At 41.0% G+C, this 24,313-nt stretch overlaps 1 protein-coding gene and 1 long non-coding RNA gene across 3 annotated transcripts; both read left to right on the top strand.

Moving 5' to 3' along the window:
* Positions 1 to 1,852: 1,852 nt before the first annotated feature.
* On the top strand, positions 1,853 to 24,289 carry foxk1 (forkhead box K1). Of its 2 annotated transcripts, none has more exons than XM_085409443.1 (9): positions 1,853 to 2,451; positions 14,439 to 14,651; positions 19,571 to 19,769; positions 19,894 to 20,040; positions 20,157 to 20,350; positions 20,606 to 20,778; positions 20,868 to 21,104; positions 21,666 to 21,836; positions 22,230 to 24,289. In XM_085409443.1, exons 1-9 carry the CDS (start codon positions 2,006 to 2,008, stop codon positions 22,460 to 22,462), a joined length of 2,013 nt encoding a protein of 670 aa, XP_085265569.1. In that variant the 5' UTR covers positions 1,853 to 2,005; the 3' UTR covers positions 22,463 to 24,289. The 2 variants fall into 2 exon arrangements, with proteins under 2 accessions (XP_085265569.1, XP_085265568.1); XM_085409442.1 differs by having other exon boundaries at positions 1,858 to 2,451; positions 21,663 to 21,836.
* On the top strand, positions 2,461 to 7,289 carry LOC146667763 (uncharacterized). Its single transcript, XR_014912093.1, has 2 exons — positions 2,461 to 6,166; positions 7,073 to 7,289. It is a non-coding gene; the product is annotated as an uncharacterized LOC146667763 (long non-coding RNA).
* Positions 24,290 to 24,313: the final 24 nt, after the last annotated feature.

The following is a 24,313-nucleotide window of genomic DNA, read 5'->3' as shown; positions in this document are numbered from 1 at the left end:
CCATGTTTATAAACAGAGGCTAGAGATAAAAAAAAAAAAATCTGAGGCGGGCAAACCAGCTACAGTGCAAACACTAAATGTTCTTAAGGTTGGATTGGAGGACTACATGACCCTGGAAATAGCTGAAATCCGCGCCATTACATCAAAACTATAGAACCATATCACTTGATTAGACTAAAATGGGATTTAGCCCAAATGTACAATAATATATACTTTGTGTTTTAGAAGCTTTAATATGAGAATTGCATCGTTTTCATTTATTTATATTAGACAGTACGTGCAGTCTTTTGGGCACTAACCGTAACCAGAATCCAGGAAAGACGTGAAAGTGAAAGAGAATGATCAGTTATGAATAAGAGCTAGATTTTAATCTCAAGAGACCATCCTAGAAAGTCTGTGATGAAACTGAACACAACCACCAGTTTCCTTTTGTGACCACATGAACCATGTCCGTTCAGAGGGCCCCAGGTGTGGCGTTCACTGCCATTTTCGTTTAAAATCATTGCTGAGTTTTGTTTCGGGCTATGCTGTCTAAAATGTTTATTTTAGCCGTTTTGTGCAACTGCAGTGCAGTTTGTTTCCATTGCATTTGTTTTTGTTTTTATTTTCAACTTGGTTTTAAATACACTGTTTAAAAAAAATCTAAGAAACAACACTGCACTGTGTTCAAATATACTACATAAATAAATGATATGCATGATGATAGCAGTTTGTAAGGATTGTTTCATAATGTATTGTTTCAGAAGTCTCTTCTGTAACACAATTATTTAATAAAAGGGTTTATTTTTAAAATGCATAATTATGTCACTTCTTAGCAAATCTGTTTGAATTTCTGTCTCATGTGGAACCATGCCTCTCTAAAGAGAGACAACACGTTTTTCACCTCTAAATATTTGCTAATTTTCTAATGATTACTTTCCCTAAACTATTAATCCAATTTTGACATAATCAAGCTCTTAACTGTAAAACCATGACTTTGCATTTGACCTTTCTTGAAATGGAAAATCCGTAATGCTGTATAGCAGTTGGTTGCAATGTTTTTAAAGCACAATAAAATATCCTGTAAGTAATGTTTTTCATTCACTTTGACAGTATGAAGTTGAAAGTACTGTGCCTCATTTCACTATAACCTTTGGAGCGGTGCCCTAAATTGGTAAATAATTAACCTATTTGGTTGTGGAGACAGACACATTTCTGTGTATGGATGCCAAGTGATGAAACTAATATATTTACATGTTTCATTGTTTGGGGCACCAAATGAGATCCGTGTTTCATTTTGGTCAGTGTTTATACAAATAGAGATAAAACAGGCATAAATAATAAACAGGCCTAAAACAAAGGTAAGATTACAAAAACGGTAATGGAAAAAAAACCCACAGCCTAATAAACCAATAAAAATCGTGTTTTTAAAAAAAAAAAAAAAAAAGTGAAATGAAAACACAGTTTTAGACTACAGGGCTAGACTAGAAACTAAAGAATGGGGAACAAAGCAAAGAAATCACACAAATTACTTTCAGTTTCAAGTGCAAAATGTTTTTTTCCTTCTTTTTTTAAACTTTGGGCATTTCGGAATCGTTAAATACAAGGAAATCGTTATTTAGTGCATTTCACAGAGGGTTGAACCAAAAAGATCAATGCGTAGCACTAAACAGATCTTTTAGCACATGTTTGAACCGTCACATGATGTCGGATTAAATATTTCTCACTGAAACCTTTAGTGAAAAGGTGAAAGTGATATTACTTTAAGGTACGCCAACATAGTGTGTGCTGTCGCTTTTCAGTTGCTGTGTGACAGTCAAGTGAGCTTATGACGACGTGTCCCTGAACGCAGCACCAGTCCGGTTCCCGGAGACTCCGCTCCTGTTCTTCCACTGAGCCGGACTCCATGTTGTTCGTCAGCCACGGAGTGAACAAGTTCCCTGGCTGAAAACTCTCACGTTGCAACTCTGTGTGTGCGAGAAGTTAAGTGTGCGCGCGTGCGAGTGTGTTGACCCTCCAAAAGAAGATGGCAGACTACCGGGATGACACCGGGGCTCGAGCCCTGCTAGCTTTACAGTCGGCTCCGTGCAGCCCGGTGCGCGTCGCGGTGACCTCGCACACCTTTCACCAGCCCTCGTTCGCCCTTCTGGGTCCTCCGGTGATGGATGCCCGCACAGACGCCGGGATTCTTCCCGTGCGGCTCGCTTCTACTCCTCCGCAGGCCCTGGCCAGGCTCGAGGGCCGGGACTTTGAGTATGTCATGCGCCAAAGGACGGTCACCATAGGCCGGAACTCTTCTCACGGCTCCGTGGACATCAACATGGGTCACTCGAGTTTCATTTCCCGACGGCACCTGCAGATCACCTACGACGAGGCGAGTGGCTTTTCCCTCCGGTGCCTGGGCAAGAACGGTGTATTCGTGGACGGGGTCTTCCAGCGAAGAGGGGCGCCACCACTGCCGCTACCCAGAGAGTGAGTGCGGTCAGCTAAGCCTAGCCGCTGCAGTCAGGCTTCCCGTGATAACACGGTGGCTGGACGTCGCAGGGCTTCTCACACTAAAGTTTATTTTATGCATTAACAGTGGAGGTCTAGCGGTTACTTCAAACAATAAAACGACTCAATTGTAAACCCACGTTAGCCTCACGAATAGATTTCTGAACACTGACGGGGAGAACATTAATACAAAACGACCTCCACGATGACAGGGCCAAACGGGACACCTATCCTGTCCGGGGTACAAAGTTTGTCACGACACCCCTACCAGAGCGGCTTGGTGTTGCATAGTAATGGCAGCCTAGGTCTGGACAGTAAAGGTGGAACACGATAAGTTGTCAGGTCTCCAGTGTAACTCACAGCGATGTTATGTTGTCATATTCAATTAATATTCAGTTTGCCCGGATGTTCTTAGTGGACCCCTTCAGCTTTGCCTTCAACCCGCTGAATGAGTGAATCAGTCTAGCTAGTTTTAGCCGTTAGCAAACCTAGCTGCATTTCCCCGGCCTGCTGACAAGCATAAGCAGTTAGTAAATTATTATTTTTTCTTTCGAAGTGCTGCAACTGGTTGGTGTTTTTGCATAAGTACGGCGTGTTATATTGTCTTTGAAATAACTTTTTAAAGTAATCTAATTTTCAAAATAAACGAATCAGCACACCTTGTAGCTTCTGAGTGATTATGCTCGCTACTAGCTCTCAGACTATTGGCCGACGTGTCACATAAACATTAATGTAAACAAACGCATCCCAGACATGTCATCTCACGGTTCTTCGAGGAAGACGGGAGTTTTTTGGTAAATGTTGAAACTTGAAACACGTTTTTCCTCTTTTTTTGTTGTATATCTCGGGTACAGTGGAATGTAGCTTTTTTTTTTCCACTGCGGTTGCAGAGCTGTCGCGTTTACACACGTTGCTTTCACTGGTTTGTTTAGTACAGTTGCAAGCTTACAAACGGAAATCTTCGGTTTTGTGTATGTGTCAATCATAGGGTGGAGGCAGTATGAGTGTGTTTGGGTGGGGGGTGTCTTTGTCTTCTCTGATTGGCTCGAAACACTGTTTGGGGGTGTGTCGGTTATTGAACCGGAAGTGCAGACTGGGGCGATATCCTCGCTGCAGGCGCACATGACGAAGTAAACACTGACTTGCGAGCCAAGGCCACAGACATGTTTGCTTGGTTTGCTTTGGCCCTGGAGGGTTTTCTCGAGATTACAGAGCTAGCGAAACTGCGCCGAGTTAAAATATGAAAGACAACAATTTCTCTGCATTGTCATGATTTGCAAATTAATTTCATTATGATACTGCTGAGCAAAAAGACATTTAATTTAAAAAAAAAAAAAAAAAAGACTGAGCTAGATTAAGTGCAGATCTAAACAAACGATAGTGGCTTATTAGAATTAATTTTCTCAAAGGAAGAAAAATTAAACTATTAGCAAAAAAGTCCTTCAAATTCTGCTCTAAAATTCAGTTTACCCTTATATAAGACAGAAGCAGCAACAAACACTTTAATGTAAGAAGCTTGAGCAAACAAATGCTGTGCAACTTTCCCTAAAAAGTGACTAAAATGATTGGTTAGATTAAAAAAGTAAATTTAATTTTGCTTTCGTTTTGTGTTTTATCATCTACATATTGCCACTCGTGTATAGTAATTTATCAATTTATACAGGACTGTGCAAAAGTCTTGAGCACCCTTCATTTGTTTATGTTTTCCAATGAAAATGGTAAATGGGGGCTGAGAATTATTGAAACCTGCAAACATACATGGAAATAAATCATATGAGGCTGTTTTTGCCTCATATGATTTATTTCCATGTATGTTTGCAGGTTTCAATAATTGGAAACTCTGTTTTTGAGTTTGTGCAATTTTAACAACTTGAAAAGTCATGATATGACCACCTTTATTCTTAAACAGTCTGTTTTCTAAGGCAGTTTTCTTCTGATTTCTTTAAGTAGTCTTCAGGAATATTTCTCCAGGCTTCTTACATGACATTCAAAGCTTTTCCTTAGATTTTGGCTTTGTTTTATTACATTCTCTGTCGATATGCTCCCACACTGCTTCATTAATATTAAGGTTCAGCTCTGGGGAGGCCAGTCCATGACTGAGTGTTTCATTGTGCGCAATGAAACACTGCATTAGCATGTGTTTGAGATCATTGCCATGCTGAAAAATGAAGCCACTGTCAATCAGATGCTTTCCAGATGGTATTGCATGGTGGATCAAAATCTGATGGTTCTTTTCTGTGTTCATAGTTCCATAATTTCAAACAAGATTTCTAACACTGTTGTCAAACCATGACAGAGCCTTCACCATGCTGTAGACATTAAATGCTGTATCTCCCTCCTGACCTCCTCCATGCACGCTGATTGAACCTCAAATTTGATTTCATCACTTCGTAAGACCTGTTGCCTCTGATTTGTTTTTAGAAGTCTAGTTCTTCTGTAATTTGGCAATCCTCACCCTTTTTTCCCAGTTTTGCCCTTTTTAAAGAATGCCTTCTTGATATCCACCCTTCCACTGAGACCACTTCTAATGAGGCTTCAGTGAACAGTAGATGCATCAACTGTGCATCACTGAGATCCTGCAAATTTTTCTTCCTATTTTTACATTTTTTTTAATGACACGGCTTTCAAATACTGCTTTCTGCTGCAGATAGATCTTTGGGGATCACCTAGTTTTTGAAAAAATATTCTATATCCAGACAAACTTTGTTATCTTTGGCACTTTTCATACATTCAGCTAAAGAAATTAGAACAAATCATGTTTTTTTTTTTTTTTTGCAACATGCTGCTAGTGACAAAGAAGAATGCCAGCTGCCGTTAAACCCCGAAGAAGAAGGAACTGTCCCAGAATTCATAGCGCGACACATCGCGGCCCTGCTCAGTTTCCAACAATGGCGGCAGCTAGTTAGTTTTAACCTCCTAGGACCTGGCGTCCACATATGTGGACATCACATTTTGGGTTATTTAGACCAAAATACTCAATTTTGCTCCACAAGGGCCTGATATCCACTCACGAGGACGTTGTACTGCCACTGTTCTATCAAAATTTTAAATGAATATCCTCATATGTGGCTCTCATTTTTCTTAGAGACAAAAATAAGGTAAAAATAAAATCTGGTGATTCTTTGTTTTTACATTCGTCCGGCCCCAATATGCCCAAATATCAAAGAGAAATTAAAAATGCATGCCGTGGGAGAGTTCGGGGTGTGTTCACACCGAACGCGATGGACGCGAATGGAGCGTGAGCTTTACATGTAAAGTCAATGGAAAAGCGCGATGACACGCGATTGCGGGTCCCGAGAAAATTCGGAAGCAGATTTGCGTCGCCAAAACGCGTGAAACGTGCGTCAGTGTAGCGCGTCTGGCGCGTTTTACTCACGAATAAAACCACGCGCGTGAGTTTTTGTGTTGCATTTTGTGCATACGCGCGTTTCACGTCTACTGCTCGAGTTGGAAAAATCTGAACTCCAGCGTCAAATCGTGCCGCGACAACCAATCAGGAGCCTGGTGACGTGGCTGTGACCTAGGTCAAAGGGGCAGATCCAGCTAAAGCCCTTCATACTTCAATGGAGGGGAAGGCTAATCAATGCGGTAGCAAACAACCCGGAACTGTACGACACCAGCTGCTTTCTGTACCGAGACAAGAATATAAAGGACCGAGCTTGGAGGAAGATATGTGAAGAGATCGGACAACCTGGTAAGTTCATTCATTTCTCTTAAGTTTTCTCTAAAGTTTTCACTGACCCGGGGAAGCCGCACAAAAGCTAGAAAGCCACCGCTATTTTCCCACTGACGTACAAATACCGTTCTGCTTTTATGCATGTTGTCATTTAGGAATATATTTTATTGTTTATTAATAAACAGCACACAGTGGTCCCGCTCATCCGTCACTGCTTCGCTTTTTCGCTGATTTTTTTATTGCACAGTACAGCATTGCATTCTGCAGCCTGATTGACAAATCTGCTCCGTGTCGTGTCTCCTGCGCTTGCCAAATTTATCACCTTTGGTTTTGATAACCATTACGTCCAATAGAAAAAACAGCACAAAAACACCCATAACTATGACCCTCATTCGGAAATAGACACCTGCACCGCGAGGGGAAAAAGGCGCACGAAAGTGGCGGGCAGATGAAGACAAACCGCGGCATAATAATACTTTTACGTTTTGCAATCTACAAAGGTTTGCACTTTGAGAATCAATTGTGAGAACTGTGACCAATGTTCATGTGTGTGGGGAAAACGGTGTATAAAGTGCGTGGCCAGGGGCTAGTTATTCTGAGAACCCCTGCTGCAATAAATGAGGGACCACTGTCTACTCTATGATTATTATATTCAACCTGTTAACATTTAATACTGTATTGATAGAACTGATTCTGCAGCAGAGCATCCGCAGTTGCTTCTCCTGGCTCCCCAGTCCCTGAGCTCCTGCACCACAATTGTAGCATCAGATGTACAGCAAGCACTGATAGCTTTTTACTCGCTGGGATTGCCTTGTGATCACCTTTACTAAATGTCTACAACCAATCTGAATATATCCTGTTTGGTTTTTGAAATTAAAATCTAGTAGCAGTCTCCTCATTTCTTTGTTTTGTGCTGTTTTACAGGCCCACAGAGGAGGACAGCTCCAAGGCAGATGAGGGACGGGTCCCAGGACGGTCCATCGGCGGTGGAGCTGGCCATCCTGGAGTCTCTGAAGAGTCCACACCAGTCTCCAATGGAGCATTTCCTCCTCAGCCTTGTTCCTGCTCTGGAGAGCAGCTGGTCGTTTTTATTCCTGTCTCTCTGTAAATACTTACATTAAACATAAATATATAAAATATATTTCTGTGTGAGAATTTTAATATTATTTCAAATAAATTTTTATAATGACTAATGTCTCAGTTCTACTACACAGCAAATGTTGGCACACGACTTGACACATGTAGAATTTATTTCATATTATACTAATGACAAAATATACTAATACAGTGGGATGCAAAAGTTTGGGCAACATTGTTAATAGCCATCATTTTCCTGTATAAATCGTTGTTACAATAAAAAATGTCAGTTAAATACATCATATAGGAGACACACACAGTGATATTTGAGAAGTGAAAAGAAGTTCACTGGATTTACAGAAAGTGTGCAATAATTGTTTAAACAAAATCAAGCAGGTGCATAAATTTGGGCACCACAAAAAAGAAATGGAATAAATATTTAGTGTATATCAATGTGTGTCTCCTATATGATATATGGGGTGCCTTTGTTTGGATGTGGTTCCCATCCAGAGCTCCACAGCACAGAGGGAAGTTCCAGCGCTCCTGGAATCCCTCTGTGATGGACCGCCAGTCTTCAGTTCAAGGCACAGCCATGAAATCGTCCACTAGACAGTCCCAGATGGCCGTTGCTACCTGGGGGGTGATCTGGCTCACCGTGAACACACCAACTCGAAAACTGAACGCGATGGTTCTGAAGGAGTCCCCGGTGGCAAGGAACCTGGACAAAATTGTTTAAAATGAGTATTATGTGTCCTGCAGTTACAAAATACATTATTCAAATTCCCAAATTACAAAACATAAATCTTACATAAAACATTTTGTAATTATAAGGATAATTACATGATATATATTAGATAAAATCTAAAACAGTCTGCGGTGATTATATACAAATATTCAACTATCCCAGAATTAAACCAGGTCTAAATAAAAAGGAGTGAGTATCACTACAAAGGTTAACTCAGTGGTCCTAATGCTACAGTTTGATATCAGCAAACACCGAGCGCATACATTGATATGACACCACAGCCATGCTATCATTGCAAACACTGATAACAGCATAAATCGAATTAAATAATAAAGGACTACCGTATTAAATACTTTTGCTAACCTCAGGCAGACGGACAGGCACTCTGCAGGTGGGATTGAGTGCCTGTAATTGGTGTCTAGGCGGGCGATTCTGGGACCGATGCGGGAAAGCAGGTCCTCAAACTGGGCGAGGGGAAGACGGTGATATCGCTGGAATCGGCCGTCATCCAGGCGCAGCTCCTGGAGCAAATGGTGAAACTCACCAAACTGCTCACGCCTCTGGAGGACCTGATGGACCCAGGTACGGCGAGGACGTCTTTTACGCCGCTGCTCTGCTCTCCACAGTACATAGAGAAGGGAGACTCTCTCTTCAAGCGCTAGCTCGACAGCTGCCATCTTGCAAAGATACCGTCTGTCACAACTTCCTCCCACATTCCCGGTTCACGCGCGATGGATTTTTCTTGGACACACGTTGAGGCGCGAATGTGTGCGCGTCAAATTAGGGGCGTTTGGGGCGTTTTTGTTCGCGTCCATTGCGTTCGGTGTGAACACACCGTTAGGAGGTTAATATTACTCTTATTATTCTTTCTGGGTCACAAAATAAACGGTTAACATATTTTCAGACGGGAATGTTGCTGTGTAAACTTCAAATATCTGCTCAGTTTATCAAGACACCACATATTTTTAAAAGCGCTTCGCGTTTTCAGAGACTGCTGTTACCCACTAGCTCGATAGCTAGCCGTGGTTCAAGGCTCACTAGAGCCCGTGAGAACACCGGACTCCCGGCAAATTGTTTTCAAACCCACCGCCATCTTTCGCTACTCAGGTTAAACACGATATATAAGTCACTTGGATAACTTAAAAATGTTATTGTTTTCAGTATTTTATTTGTTCCTGAGTAAATCGGTTTGGCTGAGATTAAAGTTATAGTTTTTACACAGCTGAATAAACGTCAAGCAGACAGCTGATTATCAGAAGTGTGAGATGCTCAAGAATATACTCCAGTGTCCCGTTATATTTTAGATAGCAAGGAGCAGACGGCTGCGTTTATTAAACTTCTCCGAAACAATCTGCAAATTTCATTTAAATTCAATAAACTATCATCTTGTCTTTATTTTTAGTTAGCACATACCTTAAACACTTAAAGCTGTAAGCTAATGATAGTTCTATAATCGCAAAAATAATAATTGTTTGTGGCAGCCCTAATTGATGGCTTAGCGAGCTGTGTCGTGTTTTCTGTGTCATGAAAGTGGCTCTCTTTTTACCTGGTTAAATCACCGTGGTTACCGATGTTAAGCATATAACATGGTCAGGAGCAGGTTATGTTCTGAGTTTCTGTTAAAAAATGTCTGGAAGTGCCATGTTTTCACTGATTCTCTCATTTACAGCATGTTTTAAATCCAATACTCTGAAAATGTGTGTTACATGTCCAAATTGTTAAGCTGTACCTACTAAAACCAGTGACTGTAACACAAACAGTGCATTTCACAGGAATGCATGTATTTATTTGGTGAAGCAGAAAAAGTATAAATGTTGTTGTACTTGATTCTAATCTGCTGCCAAGTCTCTTTTACACCACTGGAATTGGAACATAGAACACACACCAGATATATAAAAGTAATATCACTTTGATTTGTGACAAACTAAATTCCCACGTCTCCATTGTTACGCTGTGGCACAGTAAGCTAACGTTTAAATGGCTCCAGTTTAAAGTTTCAGAGCTCCAATATGCAGCCGTCACCTTAAAAATAATGTGCACTGAGAGCGCACTCAGTGATAAAATAATTTCTTGGTTTATTTTAATGCTATGTGTGATAAATTCAAAGATTAACAATTTTCTGCACCATTAAGTTTTTGTCTTATTTGTAGTGTTTTTATGGTCTTTATAGATTTTTAATCACCATTTTCTCTTCCGTTTTCCCTGGAGTAGGCAGCATTCAGAGCGATCATTTTTTGTGTGTGGAAGAAGTCACGTGACCTGTGAAATGCACCTTATTTTTTTTATTATTATTATTTTTTCTTCTTCTTCTTTCACATGAGCAGCATGCAGAGTCTGAAGCGGAAAGCTTCTCTTAACAGAGAAAGTTAATAAGTTGTGGTAACAATTACTCAATCTTGGGGTTTAGGTTTTGTCGAGTCTGCTAACACAATGAAAGAAGCCCGGTTATGTTGAACTTCCTTTGTAGGGTTTTTTTTGTTTTTTGTTTTGCTTGAATGTTAAGTGGCTTATTAGACAAACCCAACAAGGTGAGATACACGGACTGTATGGAAAATGAAGGAAAAAGCTCGACAGTTTAGCTGACCATCGGCCTTTCGCTGCATGGCTTCTCCAGCTCTCTCTCCCCACCTTCCTCTCCATCTTCATTTCACAGAGACTTAAACACATAAGAAAATATTTAACCTGCAATTCTAAATAGGTAAAAATCAGAAGTTAAATCAAGATAAAATTTATAATAGATTGCATTTTGAACAGATCTAAGTGCTTGCTAAAGTTATACCAAATAGACATTAAGCCTTGGTTGCTAATTAACCAAATATACATATATGTGTATGTGTATAGGAGGCAACGTAAAATTTTCAAATCAAAGCAATGGTTGCATTTACTGAAAAACTCTGTTAAGTTAAAATCTCAGTGACCTTGACTTCAAGGTCAGAGGTCAACCTTTCTGAAAATCAGAGAATTTTCACATTTATAACACAGGTATGTCTACTCGGAGGCTGAAGGGTAGCACAGTATTTATAAAGAATATCAAACAACAATTAGTTGATGCTTAAAGCCTGTTTATTTAATTAATATCCAGTTTATTTCCAAATTGTATTGAATTTATTTGTGTTAACATGGTGTTTTAGGTCTGATTGAAGGACTGATGTAATGGTAAGGTGTCTGTTGCTCCGTGTTGAATATTGGTAAGAACTTGACACAAAAATAAATTTAGTGTAGCATTAGTAAATCTTTAATTCCAGAGATCATGAAAATCGATTAAATGGATCAAACATAGAACTTTTAAATAATTCCAATCTCATCAGAATGTAGGCGTCAGAATGTATTTGAATATAATGTTTCCTGTTTTATATCCATGTGTGCATCAGTTGATGGATTGGGGTGGCTGTAGCTCAGGTGGCAGAGCAGGTCAGCCACTAATCAGAAGGTCGGTGGTTCGATCCCAGGCTGCCTCCTGGCTGCATGCCAAATATCCTTGGGCAAGATACTAACCCCATGTTTGCCTACTGGTGGTGGTCAGAGGGCCCGGTGGCGCCAGTGTCCGGCAGCCTCGCCTCTGTCAGTGCGCCTGTGGCTACAATGTAGCTTGCCATCACCAGTGTGTGAATGTGTGTGTGAATGGGTGAATGACTGAATGTAGTGTGAAGCGCTTTGGGGTCCTTAGGGACTAGAAAAGCGCTATACAAATGCAGGCCAAATGCAGGCCATTGACTGCAATGTCAGTCATCTATTCTTTGGGACACATTTCCATATACCATTCCAATGATTTATCCCAATGTCACATCTCATAATCAGTTTGTCAGCCTCCAATTAAGTCTCTGTGACAAGAAGCACAGAGTGCAGACAGGGGCACCAATCATGCTCTGTGGTCAGCATCACTTGAAATGTGCAATAAAATCTATAGATTTATAATTTGGTGATATCTGCCATGTATTGACTTTTATCTTGAAAAATTACTGTATTGTTGCTGCAAGCTGGGACTGATTGGTCGCAATTATTTTGGTCAGCATTGAGATCAAGATTATTTAACATAATTACTCGCAGACTTTAGAAAAAACATGATGTATTAAACAGTTTTGTTGAAAAAAAGCACAAACTTGCTTTATTTATTATGCAGATTTATTTGAACACAACATTTGTTTGCCACAGCTTGGCTATAAAGTGCACAGCAGGGCTGGCGAGGAAAATTTGATATTGCAATATTTTTTGGTTGTATCACGATACATGATATATATCATGGTAAGTTTAACTAACCTTCAAACCATTTTCAACCATATAGTACCTAAAATTGTACTTGTGTACTTATTCAAAGCGACCATTCAGTGTTGACTTGAATACAAAAAATTAAAAATTAATGGAAATGTTTTATTTTAACCATTTTTTAAACCATCAGTTGCACACACTGTTTTCACAAATGACAAAACTATGACCGTAAGTCTCTTTCTGTGGTCAACATTAGACCTTTAACAAACAAAAGATCATAGCAACAAAAAAGGAGCTCAAGCACTAATTCATGAGACAACAAAAACATAACTAAAACTAAATAGGTGCTTTTTTAAAAAAATATTTTTATTGCTTTTAACATAAAATTGTACAAGACTTCCTCAAATTATAGAAACAAAAGTCTAGAAGGTGACTATGGAAAAACGGATGACCAAGAACAGTCACAGGTATCACAGCTGGTTTATTTAACTTTTTCTTTGGTCTGTGGGGAGATGTTCACATGCAGAGTTTAAAACGGTCTTAATTTTGCAGTGGAATAAATTCGTGGTACTGCTACGACAATAGTTGGCATGTTTTGCAAATTACAGAATTTTGTTCCTTCCTGTGAAATCCGAACAGCAGCGAAGTGTCTTTTCTCTCGCTCATCTGAAACTCGCACTGTCACCATATTTTTTTCTCCATCTGGTGAAATATAAACACCTATGCTCAGCTCAGTGTGCCGGGTAGGAAATTGTGCGCATTGGCAGCGTGTGGGATTAAAAAAACTTGAGTGAATTGCATGCAGACAGCACAGTTATTTGCATGGCAACTTATACTCGATGGTTATGATAAAGCCACTTTAACCATCGTATGTGGAAAACCTCGCGATACATCGAGTATATTCGATATATCGCCCACCCCTAGTGCACAGTCCTGTTTCAGACAGTAGCCATGTTCCCCATTTTCCTCCATATCTTACATTTGTTTAGCTCCTTAATAAGTCCTAAATTAGCTAGCTGGAGTAATGCATCCACACAGTAGACTACTACTGCTGCTGCTTAAGAAGCTAACTCTTGGTCCAGTTTAACTACTCAAGCTTGTTCCAGGTTTTCTGTTTACTTTAGTGAAATCGAGTCGAACTGTCCTGTGAGTTTTTTCTCTCTGCCTGTCTGACATTGAGCTGAAGGCCAGAAGAAAGATGTTTTTCTTTTTTTTCCTTTTGTTTGCTGAATGCGTCTTTTCTACCTCAGCTGTCAAAAGCTGTAGCTTCTGCAGGGCTGCCGCAGGGCCTCGTGCTATCTGTGCCCGGGCACCTGGTGCTGGAGGATGGAGCACTATAGGCCAAAACAGCTGTGAGCAGTGTTTTCAAGAATCCAGTGACAGCTGCCGGTTTTCAGGAAGAACGCTTCATCTTTTTCTCTCTCTCTTCATGTAATTTTTTTTCTCTTTATCAGACTGGTGTGTCTGGAACATCTTTCAACACTCTGATCCTTTGTGGATATTTCCTTTCTTTTGTAGAATTAACGGGGCTTCAGTATCTTTGCCGTGAGATCAGAAAGGGTGCAGTAAAGACATGACCCTGCTGCCAGAGTCAGTTGGGAGGAAATTGAAACAACCAGTCACCAATCATTAAGTTTCCATTGTAAAACATTTACCAAATCCCTCACACATGTAATTAGCTTTGTTTAGGCTTGAACTAACGTGGACCTGTGACTGATCCTCGCTTTTTATTGAGGAGGTTGTTCAGACCTGTTTAAAAGCAGAATAGAAAAGGAGGTGCAGGCCTGGGGAGCTTTGTCGAGGTTTTTATCCACAAGAGGTGGTGTGATATTGTTTGAAATGTAAACAAACCCCTGTAGTTACGTGGGAAGTGCAGTCTCATTATGATTTATTATTAAGGGAGATCTGCACGGGTGTTTGTGTTTTGCTGTAAAACGTGTAATGATGTCGAGTTTGAATGTTTATTCTTGCCCTTGGAGATGTTGGTTGACAAAACAATGTCACCACCTGTCATTTAGCTGTTTTTTTTCTTCTTCTCAAATTCAGTCATATCTCACCATCTCCCCCTGCAATAACAGTTACTTAGTTGCACAGGAAATGTTTAAATTGTCATTGACGAGAAGGTTTAAACACAACTCTGAAGTGCTGATCTGTTAATGTTTTAATGCTTTACTGTTTGGTTGAACCAACATGACATCATCTCTCTTTTTTGCTTTGTTTTCTCTCCGTCCTGTGGCCCTCCCCTTCCCTGCTGCTCTTTAGGTGCATGTTTCGTTTTCCCAGCACGGCGATCAAGATCCAGTTCATGTCACTCCTGGAGGTTGAGGAGCACCGGGAGAGGGAGCAGCAGTCTCCCGCTCGCTCGCTTCTGCCCCAAATTTCTCCTCTTAAAATCAGCATTCCCACGGCGCAGCAGCACGAAGAGCACATGAGGGCGTTTGGCTCTCCGCTGCCCTCACCCACAGGCACCATCAGGTAAGCCACCAGACACACAATCACGTGGACGCTGATCAATTCAAGCAGCGTTCATAAATGCAAAGTAGGCCGTCCGGATTTGCAGTTAAAGCAGGAGGATGTTTTTCTTTGGAAGGAATTCTTGCCAAACTAGTTCAATGCGCCTTTTCATTCAATCCCCAATAATTAAGAAAACATTTATTTTCCAATAAGTATTGATTAGTATTAGAGGTACTTTTAGCTGCTCCCTTATTTCCCAAACGGTCACTATAGCACACGCTTTGATTTGGCTCGTGTTTTATGGTGGATTCTCTAAAATTAGCTGAACACCTCTGAGATGCAGAGTTTGTGTCTCCTCCTGGTGTCGGTGTGTAACGTGAATGTGTTAACAACCATGTTTCTTATAGTTAAATCAAACTAAAAGCGAGATGTGGGGATAAAATAGTTAACTAAAACAAAAAGAAAAAATCGACTTGGAAGCGGAAACAATTTTATGAACTTGGAAATCTAACGAAACTTCAGTGAAAGAGAAATATACAGGATGTATCCTCAGTTTCACTTTTTTGTTAGTTTGGTCAAATTTGATCAAAACATACCTTTAGAGTTTGGATATCTCAATAAGACTGATTTACTTGCATTAACCGGATAATAAATTTTTTTTCAGCGAGGTGTTATTACGAAATTGTGTTCTATTGTATTTTTATCTGTATTTACTGTACAGCACTTTGGTCAGCCTTGGTTGTTTTTAAATGTGCTCTATAAATAAACTTGACTTGACTTGACTTGACTAAAACTTGTATTATCTGGTTAATTATTAAAGCTTGTACTGTAGTGGAAGAGGTCGCGTAAGTACGCAGACAGTACTTGTATAAAAAGAAACAGGAGACAGTAACCAAAAAGAATAAAAAAGAAATGAGTAAATTAAATACAAACCCTTTTTAAAAAATCTTTTTTTCGGTGTCTTATTTATGTAAATGGGTATCAGTGAGAGAGGAGGATCTGTTGGAGGAGTTTTAAAACAAAGCTGGGTGTACAATGAAAGTTCTCAGATGAGCTGTTAGTTTCTTTTTTGTGAAACAAAAGTGTAGTGTCTTGTGCGCTGCTGACATGCACTCTAGCTGAAGATGTGCTTGTATCTGCACTCAGAGAGAGAAAGCTTGAGTTTCATAGGCTGTGAAGGCACATGTTTAAAAGAAATCTGTGCTCTGTAAATATACACGTCATGTGTGAGTGTTCGACGGAGCTGTGCGTGCCCTCTGGTGGTCTCTCTCTGCCTTTGCATCATGCATCCCCACCAATGTCAGTGCGCGTGCTTGCCTTATATGGGATGGCTGCCGCTTCGAGGCCTGCGATTGGCTATCGAGGGCAGATTGTTTTGCTTGTGGGCCGTTTTCCCGTCCATTAGTGGTTTCCTTTTCCGAGCCCCCTGCCCCTCCAACTCAACCCTCAGCTCCTGTTCTCTCGCACGTGGAAACACTACAGACACACTACAGACACTAAAGACGCTCGCTCAAACATTTCTGCGCCGCTCTCACCGTGGCCTTTTTCGGGCACATAGTCGGGCCAGCCTTCCTGGTACATACACACCGCTGTGTATGGCGGAAGAGTATTGTGTCAAAGCACGTGGTCCCTCTTACAGGGTGCTAAGAGTGACTTTTCCTGCTTGGCAACTTAAATGCACAGCGTAAAATTGCACTCTCCTTTCTCTGCCAGCATGCACTCTTGTAATGCAGGGCCTCGTGCACGTGGCCCGCGGGGGGATGGTTGTTTTAAGAGTGTCCGGGGGAAAGCAAAGATGACCCTTGCTCCCCCGTGGAGGCACAAATAACAAAGTCCTAGCAGACTGACGGATACAGATTTCAGTATTTTTTGTACTTCCGAAAAGTACAAAAATATGTTTGTGTTAGTCCGTATTCATTTTTCAGCTCTGAGTTTATGAAAACAGAGCTTGCAGCCTAGTTCCTCCAGCCACAAACTAAAAACACACTCCCCCCCCCCCCCCCCCCCCCCCCCGTCTGTATCCGTGGCTCTTTGTTGCTAGAGGCAAATCAAAGCTTACTGACTCTCCCAGAAACCATTGTTTACTTTACTAACAGAAGCAGGTGTGTACTGTATGAGAAGTTGCTGGGATTTCCTTGTGCTCTCTGTCTCTCTTTCACAACAGCAGCAGATAAAGCCGAGTTAATAATTAATGTATTTATGGTCATTGTTGTGTGTTTCTGTTTTTTTTTTTTCCTTTTTCAGATCTAGTTCTTGTGTGTAAGGCAAAGCCTTTTATGACTCAACCAGTATAAGATCTGAAGGCTGATACTGATACCAATATTTGGTGATTTAAGAAATCTGATATATCGGCCAATATTTTTTCTTTCTTTCTGACACATGACATTTAATCTTATTTTCTCAACATTTGTCATGTGTAATTATTTCTGAGTCTTTACTAACACATATATTTACATGACTTGAAAAATAAACTTGTTTCATTGTCACAACAAAGAGTAGATTATTTGTTTGCGCCCGAATGAGCTGGTTGTTTGCAGCTTTTCCAAACACGTTGCCCTCTGGTTTAAAAACTGGACCACATCAGCATGCTCGAAGGGTATTTCTTCCATCTCCTCTTTACTTTTTCATTTCTGTTTATTAGCCATTATAAATGTCAGTATGGATATATAGGAAAATAACTATTACTGGACTTTAATTTAATTAATAATATATTAATAATTAATTTTGTAAACACTACATTTGTAAATCATTTGAGGCGAGGGTTGACAATGAAACAGTTGCTTTAAGTTTTACTGGGAACCACATGAAGTGGCCAAGGACATCATTTCATGACAGTTAGTTCACGTCTCTCTTTTGTGTGTTTTGCTTTACTCTGAGGTGTGGATTCTTATTCTTTTGTGTTTTTCCAGTCCTATTCAAATTTCATAGAAATGGTAAATAACGAACAAAATTTAAAAATGCTTATCTTACAAATGTTAAGTGCAAAATATAAATGAAGATTAGAAATGCTTCAACAGGCCTTCACGCTGTACAGTTTAGTTACTCCTCACTATTACATTGTGTAGTCTTCATTTTGCACTCTGACATAATTATGGTTTTAAGGATTTACTAATAAAATCTTGAAATGACTGAACTGTCAGATTTTTGCTGTCTACACACACACACCTGCTGGAAATGACCGGTGTATGAGCTTGACACCAGTGTTGGTCAAGTTACTTGAAAATAGTAATTAGTTACTAATTACTGATTACTTCTCCAAGAAAGTAATCCCATTACTTTACTGATTACTTATTTTCAAAAGTAATTAGTTACTTTATTACGTAGTTACTTGTAATAAAACGACATTGTTTGTTTTTTTTAACAGTTTTTCCTTTATACATATAAACAAAAGGAGAAGAGAAGGATTACAGATGATTTTTACATTTGGGGTCATTAACACTTGAGGCTGTAAAATGTTTAAAAAGAAAAAAGTGGGGGAGGTGAAATAAAGAAAAAAATATATAAGTAAAATATTTCCCCGGATATAATAGTCCCTGCAAAATAATCCCATTCATTCCCACCCAGGTCACTGCCCTAGACCTGTACACTGTATTTCCACACCTGACATGAGGGAGTTGCACACAGACAAAAGTGAATGCACCTGAAAAATTCTTATAGATTTTGAAATGCTTTGAAATTTGAAAAATTAAAAAAAAATTGAAAGAATTTTGGAGTGAATGTCTTATTTTTTCCAGTTTTAGACATGACATGAGGTCGTATAACCACTGTTTGTGAGTGGGAGGGGCCAACAGGGAACAGAATGATAGCGCCTGTCTTTTAGAGGCCAGTAGAAGCACCTCATTCCCACTGATGCCAAACAGAGCAAGAAAGGGGCCTCATCACACTGATAATCCTGGACATGGAAAACCTCTGTCCAGAACTGAACAAGACTGGGACAAGACCAGTACATGTAGATCATTTGTCACTTTTTTTACTTTTAAAAACATGATACACAACCCGAACAGGTAATAAAACTGTAGACCTTTCAGCCCAGTTCAGTTTTTTCTGAATAAACCATCATATAAAATTGAATCAAATGAAAAAGTCTCTTTTAAAAATTTGTTTAATCAGTTTTAATCTTTTAACTTTATGCACATTACATCAAGCAAAAATGTAATTATATGCAAGAAATGTGTTTAAAATTTTTAAACCTATTTTCTGCATATTCCATCATATAAAATAAAATAAAATAATATGTTGTGTTTTCACTCATTCTTTTAAATAGATGCAAGTAAAACACAGCAAACATTTACCGGTAACTAAATCAGAGATTCAGCAGCACTAAGTCCTGTTGCTCTTTAATCAATTTTCACCTGTTTAGCAGGAGTGGGGCAGGTGGAGGTTTGCCCGGTGCCACAGTGGCCATGTCAGTGGGAAGATGTGGGGTTTCTCTGTGAATTTCACATTCCCGTGGCAGCGTCCTTGGTGCTTGCTTAGATTTGAAGTTTAATTTTTCACAGTAGAAAGAAGTTTTCTTCCCACGCAGAGTTACGCTGCACGGTTGTACTCTGTCCCGCACTCCATATTATCCACTGTTGATCTACACACATCTGTTGCTACCACGGACGTCGCACGCTCGCACGTCATAGTCATGAGACACTCTCACAAACAAAATCACGGTTTGGTAATGCAGCATGCTTACGGGAAAGTAACAGCAATCTAATTACCTTTTTGCAATAGTAATCCCTTTGTAATCCCGTGTTCTTGGAGAAGTTAATGTAATTATCAGGTAAAATCTGGCTTGTCTGTGTGCTGAGTTACAGTTGTTAATGTGACTGTAAGCCTGTGAAACAAGTATTGTACTGACTGCAAGATTAAGCCTCTCATCTTATGTGGGTCGTTTTTCATGTAGCCATAAACCATAGTGGTAACCCTTTCCTCTATTTCTCTCTCTTTCCCAGTGTTCCCAACTCCTGTCCAGCTAGTCCGCGCGGGGCGGGGTCATCGGGGTATCGCTACGGACGCAACATCACCTCTGACCTCCAGTTAGCAGCCGAATATGCTGCCAAGGCTGTTTCTGAGCAGAGGCGAAGTATTGCTGAGCAGAGAAGTGGGGGGAGTGAGCAGCGAGCGGAGTCAGCTGGTGGTGACAGTCCCCGGGTAAACATCCAGGCCTGATTGCTTCTAAGAAATCGACTGTTAATGTTTAACCTTAGAAAAAAAGCTGAGTGTGTCATTATGAATGCATGTTTATTTAGACTCGTGTCTATCTTTTTTGGGCCAGGATGAGTCCAAGCCACCTTATTCCTATGCACAGCTGATTGTCCAGGCCATCTCCTCGGCCCAAGACAAGCAGCTGACTCTCAGTGGCATCTACGCATACATCACCAAACACTACCCCTACTACCGCACTGCAGACAAGGGCTGGCAGGTACAGTAGTCTTGTCTAGAAATACAACTTTTACCCGAGTAAGCTGGGAAGAAACTTTCTCTTCTTTCAAACTGATGCTTCTGTTTCCAGTGACAAAACGTTTTTCCTTTTTCAAGAACTCAATCAGACACAATCTGTCTCTGAACCGCTACTTCCTGAAAGTGGCCCGCTCTCAGGACGAGCCGGGGAAAGGAAGCTTTTGGCGTCTGGATTCTGCCTCCGAGGCCAAGCTGGTGGAGCAGGCCTTCAGGAAGAGACGGCAAAGAGGGGTGGCCTGCTTTAGGACCCCGTTTGGACCCCTGTCATCAAGGTGGGCTTTGCAGTGGGTCATCCGTGGCCTTCAAGTTGCACACACAGACACGCACAATGATTCAGTTAACCCTCTCTCCCTTCTCTCTGCTTCTGCTCCTTGCGATCATTTGATTGGACAGAACAAAGTAAGTGTGGTTCTGAGGTTTGCCTGAATGAGTAGAGGGTGCTGACAGTGAGGAGCTCTGCATGTCTTACTAAAAGTCTGTTGGTTAGTTATTTGATTTCTCTGCTTTTTCTGTATTTTGTTATTTAGGAGTGCTCCAGCATCCCCGACCCACCAGGGGCTTCTTTCTCCTCCTTCAAGCGGGCTGCAGACTCCCGAGTGTCTGAGCAGGGAGGGCTCGCCTATCCCCCACGACCACCACGAACAGCTGGCTAACAAACTGGCATCTGTACCTGAGTACAGGTATTCTCAGAGCGCCCCAGGTAAGCGTGCAAACAAAATCTCTTTCAAAGATCCGCAGATGACAAGCTTGCTAAAACGCATCAAGTAAATTGTGTCTGCCTCTGCGTAGGCTCCCCAGTCAGTGCTCAGCCTGTCATCATGGCCACTCCCCATCACCCTACAGCGCTGTCCTCGGGCTCGGGGAAAGCCCTTGCTTTGCTTCCAGGTGGCGGTGGCCAAGTCCAGCCCATCCATGTGTTCCAAAGCTCCTCTCAGCCCTCTGTCACCATGGTGCGGGTGGTTACCAGCGTTCCTCCAAATGGGTACAGCGCTGTTGGAGGAGTAGAGGGCAACAGTGATCTCAGAGGTACGGCCGTTTGGGGGGGGTGGGAGAGAATCTATTTTTGAAATGCTTTTTCTGCGTGATGCAATCCTTTGTAATGTGATACACAGGAAAGTGTATTCAAGTCTTTAAAGCTATTGTGGCCTTGTTCACATCCTTAACGCCCCCTTGTTTTTACCGTCCAGTGCTGGGAATACTGGGCTATTCCTCAGTCACACCTTTACTGTTCAGCTTCACTGCACAAATCAGCAACGCAAGATATTTCTTGTAGCGCGTATAGCTGACAGTAGCCAAATCTCTGAGTTTCGCGACCTTAATTTCCATTTGCTGTAGAATCAGACACGTTTATCACTCTCCCTGAAGAGATGAGGTTTGTTTGGTGTAAATCCATGTGAAATTGTGTTTTGTTGCTCATTATGTCATGTTTTTAAGATCTGCATTTTCAGGACAGCATCCAACTGGTGCATACTGTGAACTGATATTTAGGAAATTATGCTAAATTCTGACAAATGTTTGATTACTGCAAAATCTGGCTGGAGTGTTGACGGGTTCCCATGTTTGAATCGTACGCTTTGTCCTCAGAAGCCCAGCTGACCAGAGAGCGAGTGATCCAGACTGTGGAGAGTGCGGTGCAGGCCGGGGAAGCACGTAATCTGACCCCAGGTTTACATCAACTTCCCGTTCGCCCCATTACCCAGAATGGCAAACACACCACTGCTGCTGTTGTCACAGCAACCAGCCTTGCTAATGCATCTGGTAAGACTCTTTTTTTGGATGGTATTTTTTGTCCTTTAAACACAATAAGGTTTCATTATATTCAAGAAAAAGGCCGACCTCTTTACAGCACACAGCTGGGGGTTTGAGGCTCAGTGCGGGTCATCTACTAATCAGCAGTCAGTAGTTTGATCCCCGGCTTTTCCAGCATACATGTTGAAGTGTCTTAAAGCAAGATATTGAACCGCTCACCACCTTATCTAATATGCATGCACATGTTAGATAAGGCACTTGGGCTAGAAAGTTCTGTGTGACATGACCAGTAAAACGTGTTTTGAGTGCTCAGCTAGAGTAGAAACCAGTTCATTTACCATTTCACAAATGCACAAAACGATCCTTTGCTTATTTTCTTGTTTCGTGTTTTGTCCTGTTCAGGTCTGAGTAGTCCTCTGCAGATTTTGGCTGCTCAGGCCTCTAGCTCCCCTCCGGTGTTGGTGAGCAGACAGCCCAGTGCAGAAACTTTAGCTGGACAACCAGGCGAGCCCCAGGCCAAGCGGCCAAAGATGGAGGACGATGGCGGCCCCGAATCTGCTCAGCATCAAGCCACACCCGGTCAGCAGCCTGTCATTGTTGCCATGGCATCGCAAACCCATGACGCTAGGCAGTAAAACTCAGGGCCTTGCACCAGATACCCAGTGGACAGCCTCTCTATCGCCCCCTTAACGCGTCGCCTTTTATACTTATTTGATACGACTGTAGCCGACAGGCGGTCTCTCAGAAGGGAATTCATTCATAAGAACACACACTTCGGTCAAAAGTAGAGGAAACCTTTGGAATTTGTGCTGAAATTTAAAAAAAGAAGTTTTAGAATTACAATTTTTAAAAATGTAATCCATCATTCACTGACAATACACAGATTTAAGGTTATTAATTATAATAAAATCATTTCAGCACTACTCTTACTACGTGAATGTTGGATATTATCGCAGATACATTACTTATCACTCTCAGGCCAAAGAACTCACCTCTCCTGCGCTTCTCATTAGAGTCGCTGCCTGATGTAAAACCAGGGAACGTGAGATCCGAACGGCCCCGCGACCACAGAAAGGGCCGTCAGCATTAAGAGTCGACGAATCGCGTCGTTTCGTACAGTCGTGGGCAGAAGGCTAGAGAGGACTCAGCTGCATACACCCACACTAGGTTGTTAAGGCCCAGGAGACTTTAAGAATATGATTGTACTCTTCATGAGGCTCTTCTCCAAGGATAAAGCGAGACAGAAGGCATCAAACGAGCGGTCTCAGACGAGAAAAGGCAGACGTTCATTTTAAAGAGCAGAATGTGAGACGTCTCTCTTCTTGCCTTTGCTTTAAAAGAAAAAAACAAACAAACAAAAAGCAAAAAAAGAGAAAGGTATGTTGTTTTTGGAGAACAGATACGAGGAAATTCAGGTTATGACAAACCAGCAGTTTGCAGTTTTTGCTTCACTTCAGTCCAGTGCGGTTTATCGGCGCGAGGCTTCTCTGATTGAGGAAGATCGCAGCATCTGGACGGGAGAGAAGGAGCGAACCGGGCAACTATATGGAGTTGATTGAAGTGGAGCTAACCTAATGTAGACAAACTGATTGTTTTAAATTTTTTTGTTTCAGTAGCGGTAAAAAAAAAAAGCAAACGGAGCAGCCTGGGCGTACTTTTTTTTTGGATCGTCTTAGCACAGAGAAGCATTATTGTAATAATCCTTTAAAAGCCTTAAATATTTCTACATTTTTGTTCTTTTATTTTAACCTTTAGACGGCTTTACTGTTTTAGAGTAACTTAGTGCTTTAACAGCTGACGATCGGCGACACTACAGCGGTGACAGTTGCGCTGCATTGGTAGATTCGTTTCAGGTTTTTTGGGGGTTTTTTGTCAGGGGAAGGGCGGGACCAACACATGACCACAAATTTCAACAGTTCTTTTTTTTTCCACTCTGTTTGGTACTTCTGCCACCTACTGTTCTCGGCTCACACACTGTTGCTTTTTCTTGTTTCCTTAAATTCATTTTACAGTTTTGTTCTTCTTCTTTTGCCCAGTCTACCTCTCCTCACCAAGCACTCTCTCATCTTCGCAGCCTCCAAAGAGGAGTCAAGCTGTCGGCGATTCCTGCCACAATTAGATTTTTCTATAACACTTCCCTCTCCTCCACTCTTTGCTCAATCCTCACATTCTCACTCTCTTTAGATTTTTTTTCTCCACTCAAATTCCCTCACACAGGCCTCGTTTATAGCTGGGAATCAGGCATTCAGTGATTGTTGTTGCACATTATTAGAAAAAAATTAATACATTTTTAAAAAAAGTTGCGTAATGATTGTATGCTGCTCTATCTGCTAAATGACAAAGTTCTTCAAAGGTATTTTTTCTTATTTTGGAAAGAGAGAAAAAATATTTTGCTATATGTATAAAAAAAAAACAGCAGTCATCAATACGTAAACATTCTGGAAATAGAAAAGTATATGTATTTTTAAATGTTCCTGTTTTTGTGA

The sequence above is a fragment of the Rhamphochromis longiceps genome, linkage group LG6, assembly GCF_057381845.1.
Source record: "Rhamphochromis longiceps isolate RC_006_pf linkage group LG6, R_longiceps_female_GT1.1, whole genome shotgun sequence".
Lineage (NCBI taxonomy): Eukaryota > Metazoa > Chordata > Actinopteri > Cichliformes > Cichlidae > Rhamphochromis > Rhamphochromis longiceps.
This window is presented reverse-complemented; position numbering and strand designations above follow the sequence as displayed.

Coding starts and splice junctions, on each gene's coding strand:
- foxk1 (XM_085409442.1), top strand. CDS start 2,006: ATGGCAGACTACCGGGATGACACCGGGGCTCGAGCCCTGCTAGCTTTA. Junction 20,041..20,156: donor CTGCAGACAAGGGCTGGCAG/GTACAGTAGTCT, acceptor TCCTTTTTCAAG/AACTCAATCAGACACAATCT. Junction 21,105..21,662: donor GGGCAACAGTGATCTCAGAG/GTACGGCCGTTT, acceptor CTTTGTCCTCAG/AAGCCCAGCTGACCAGAGAG.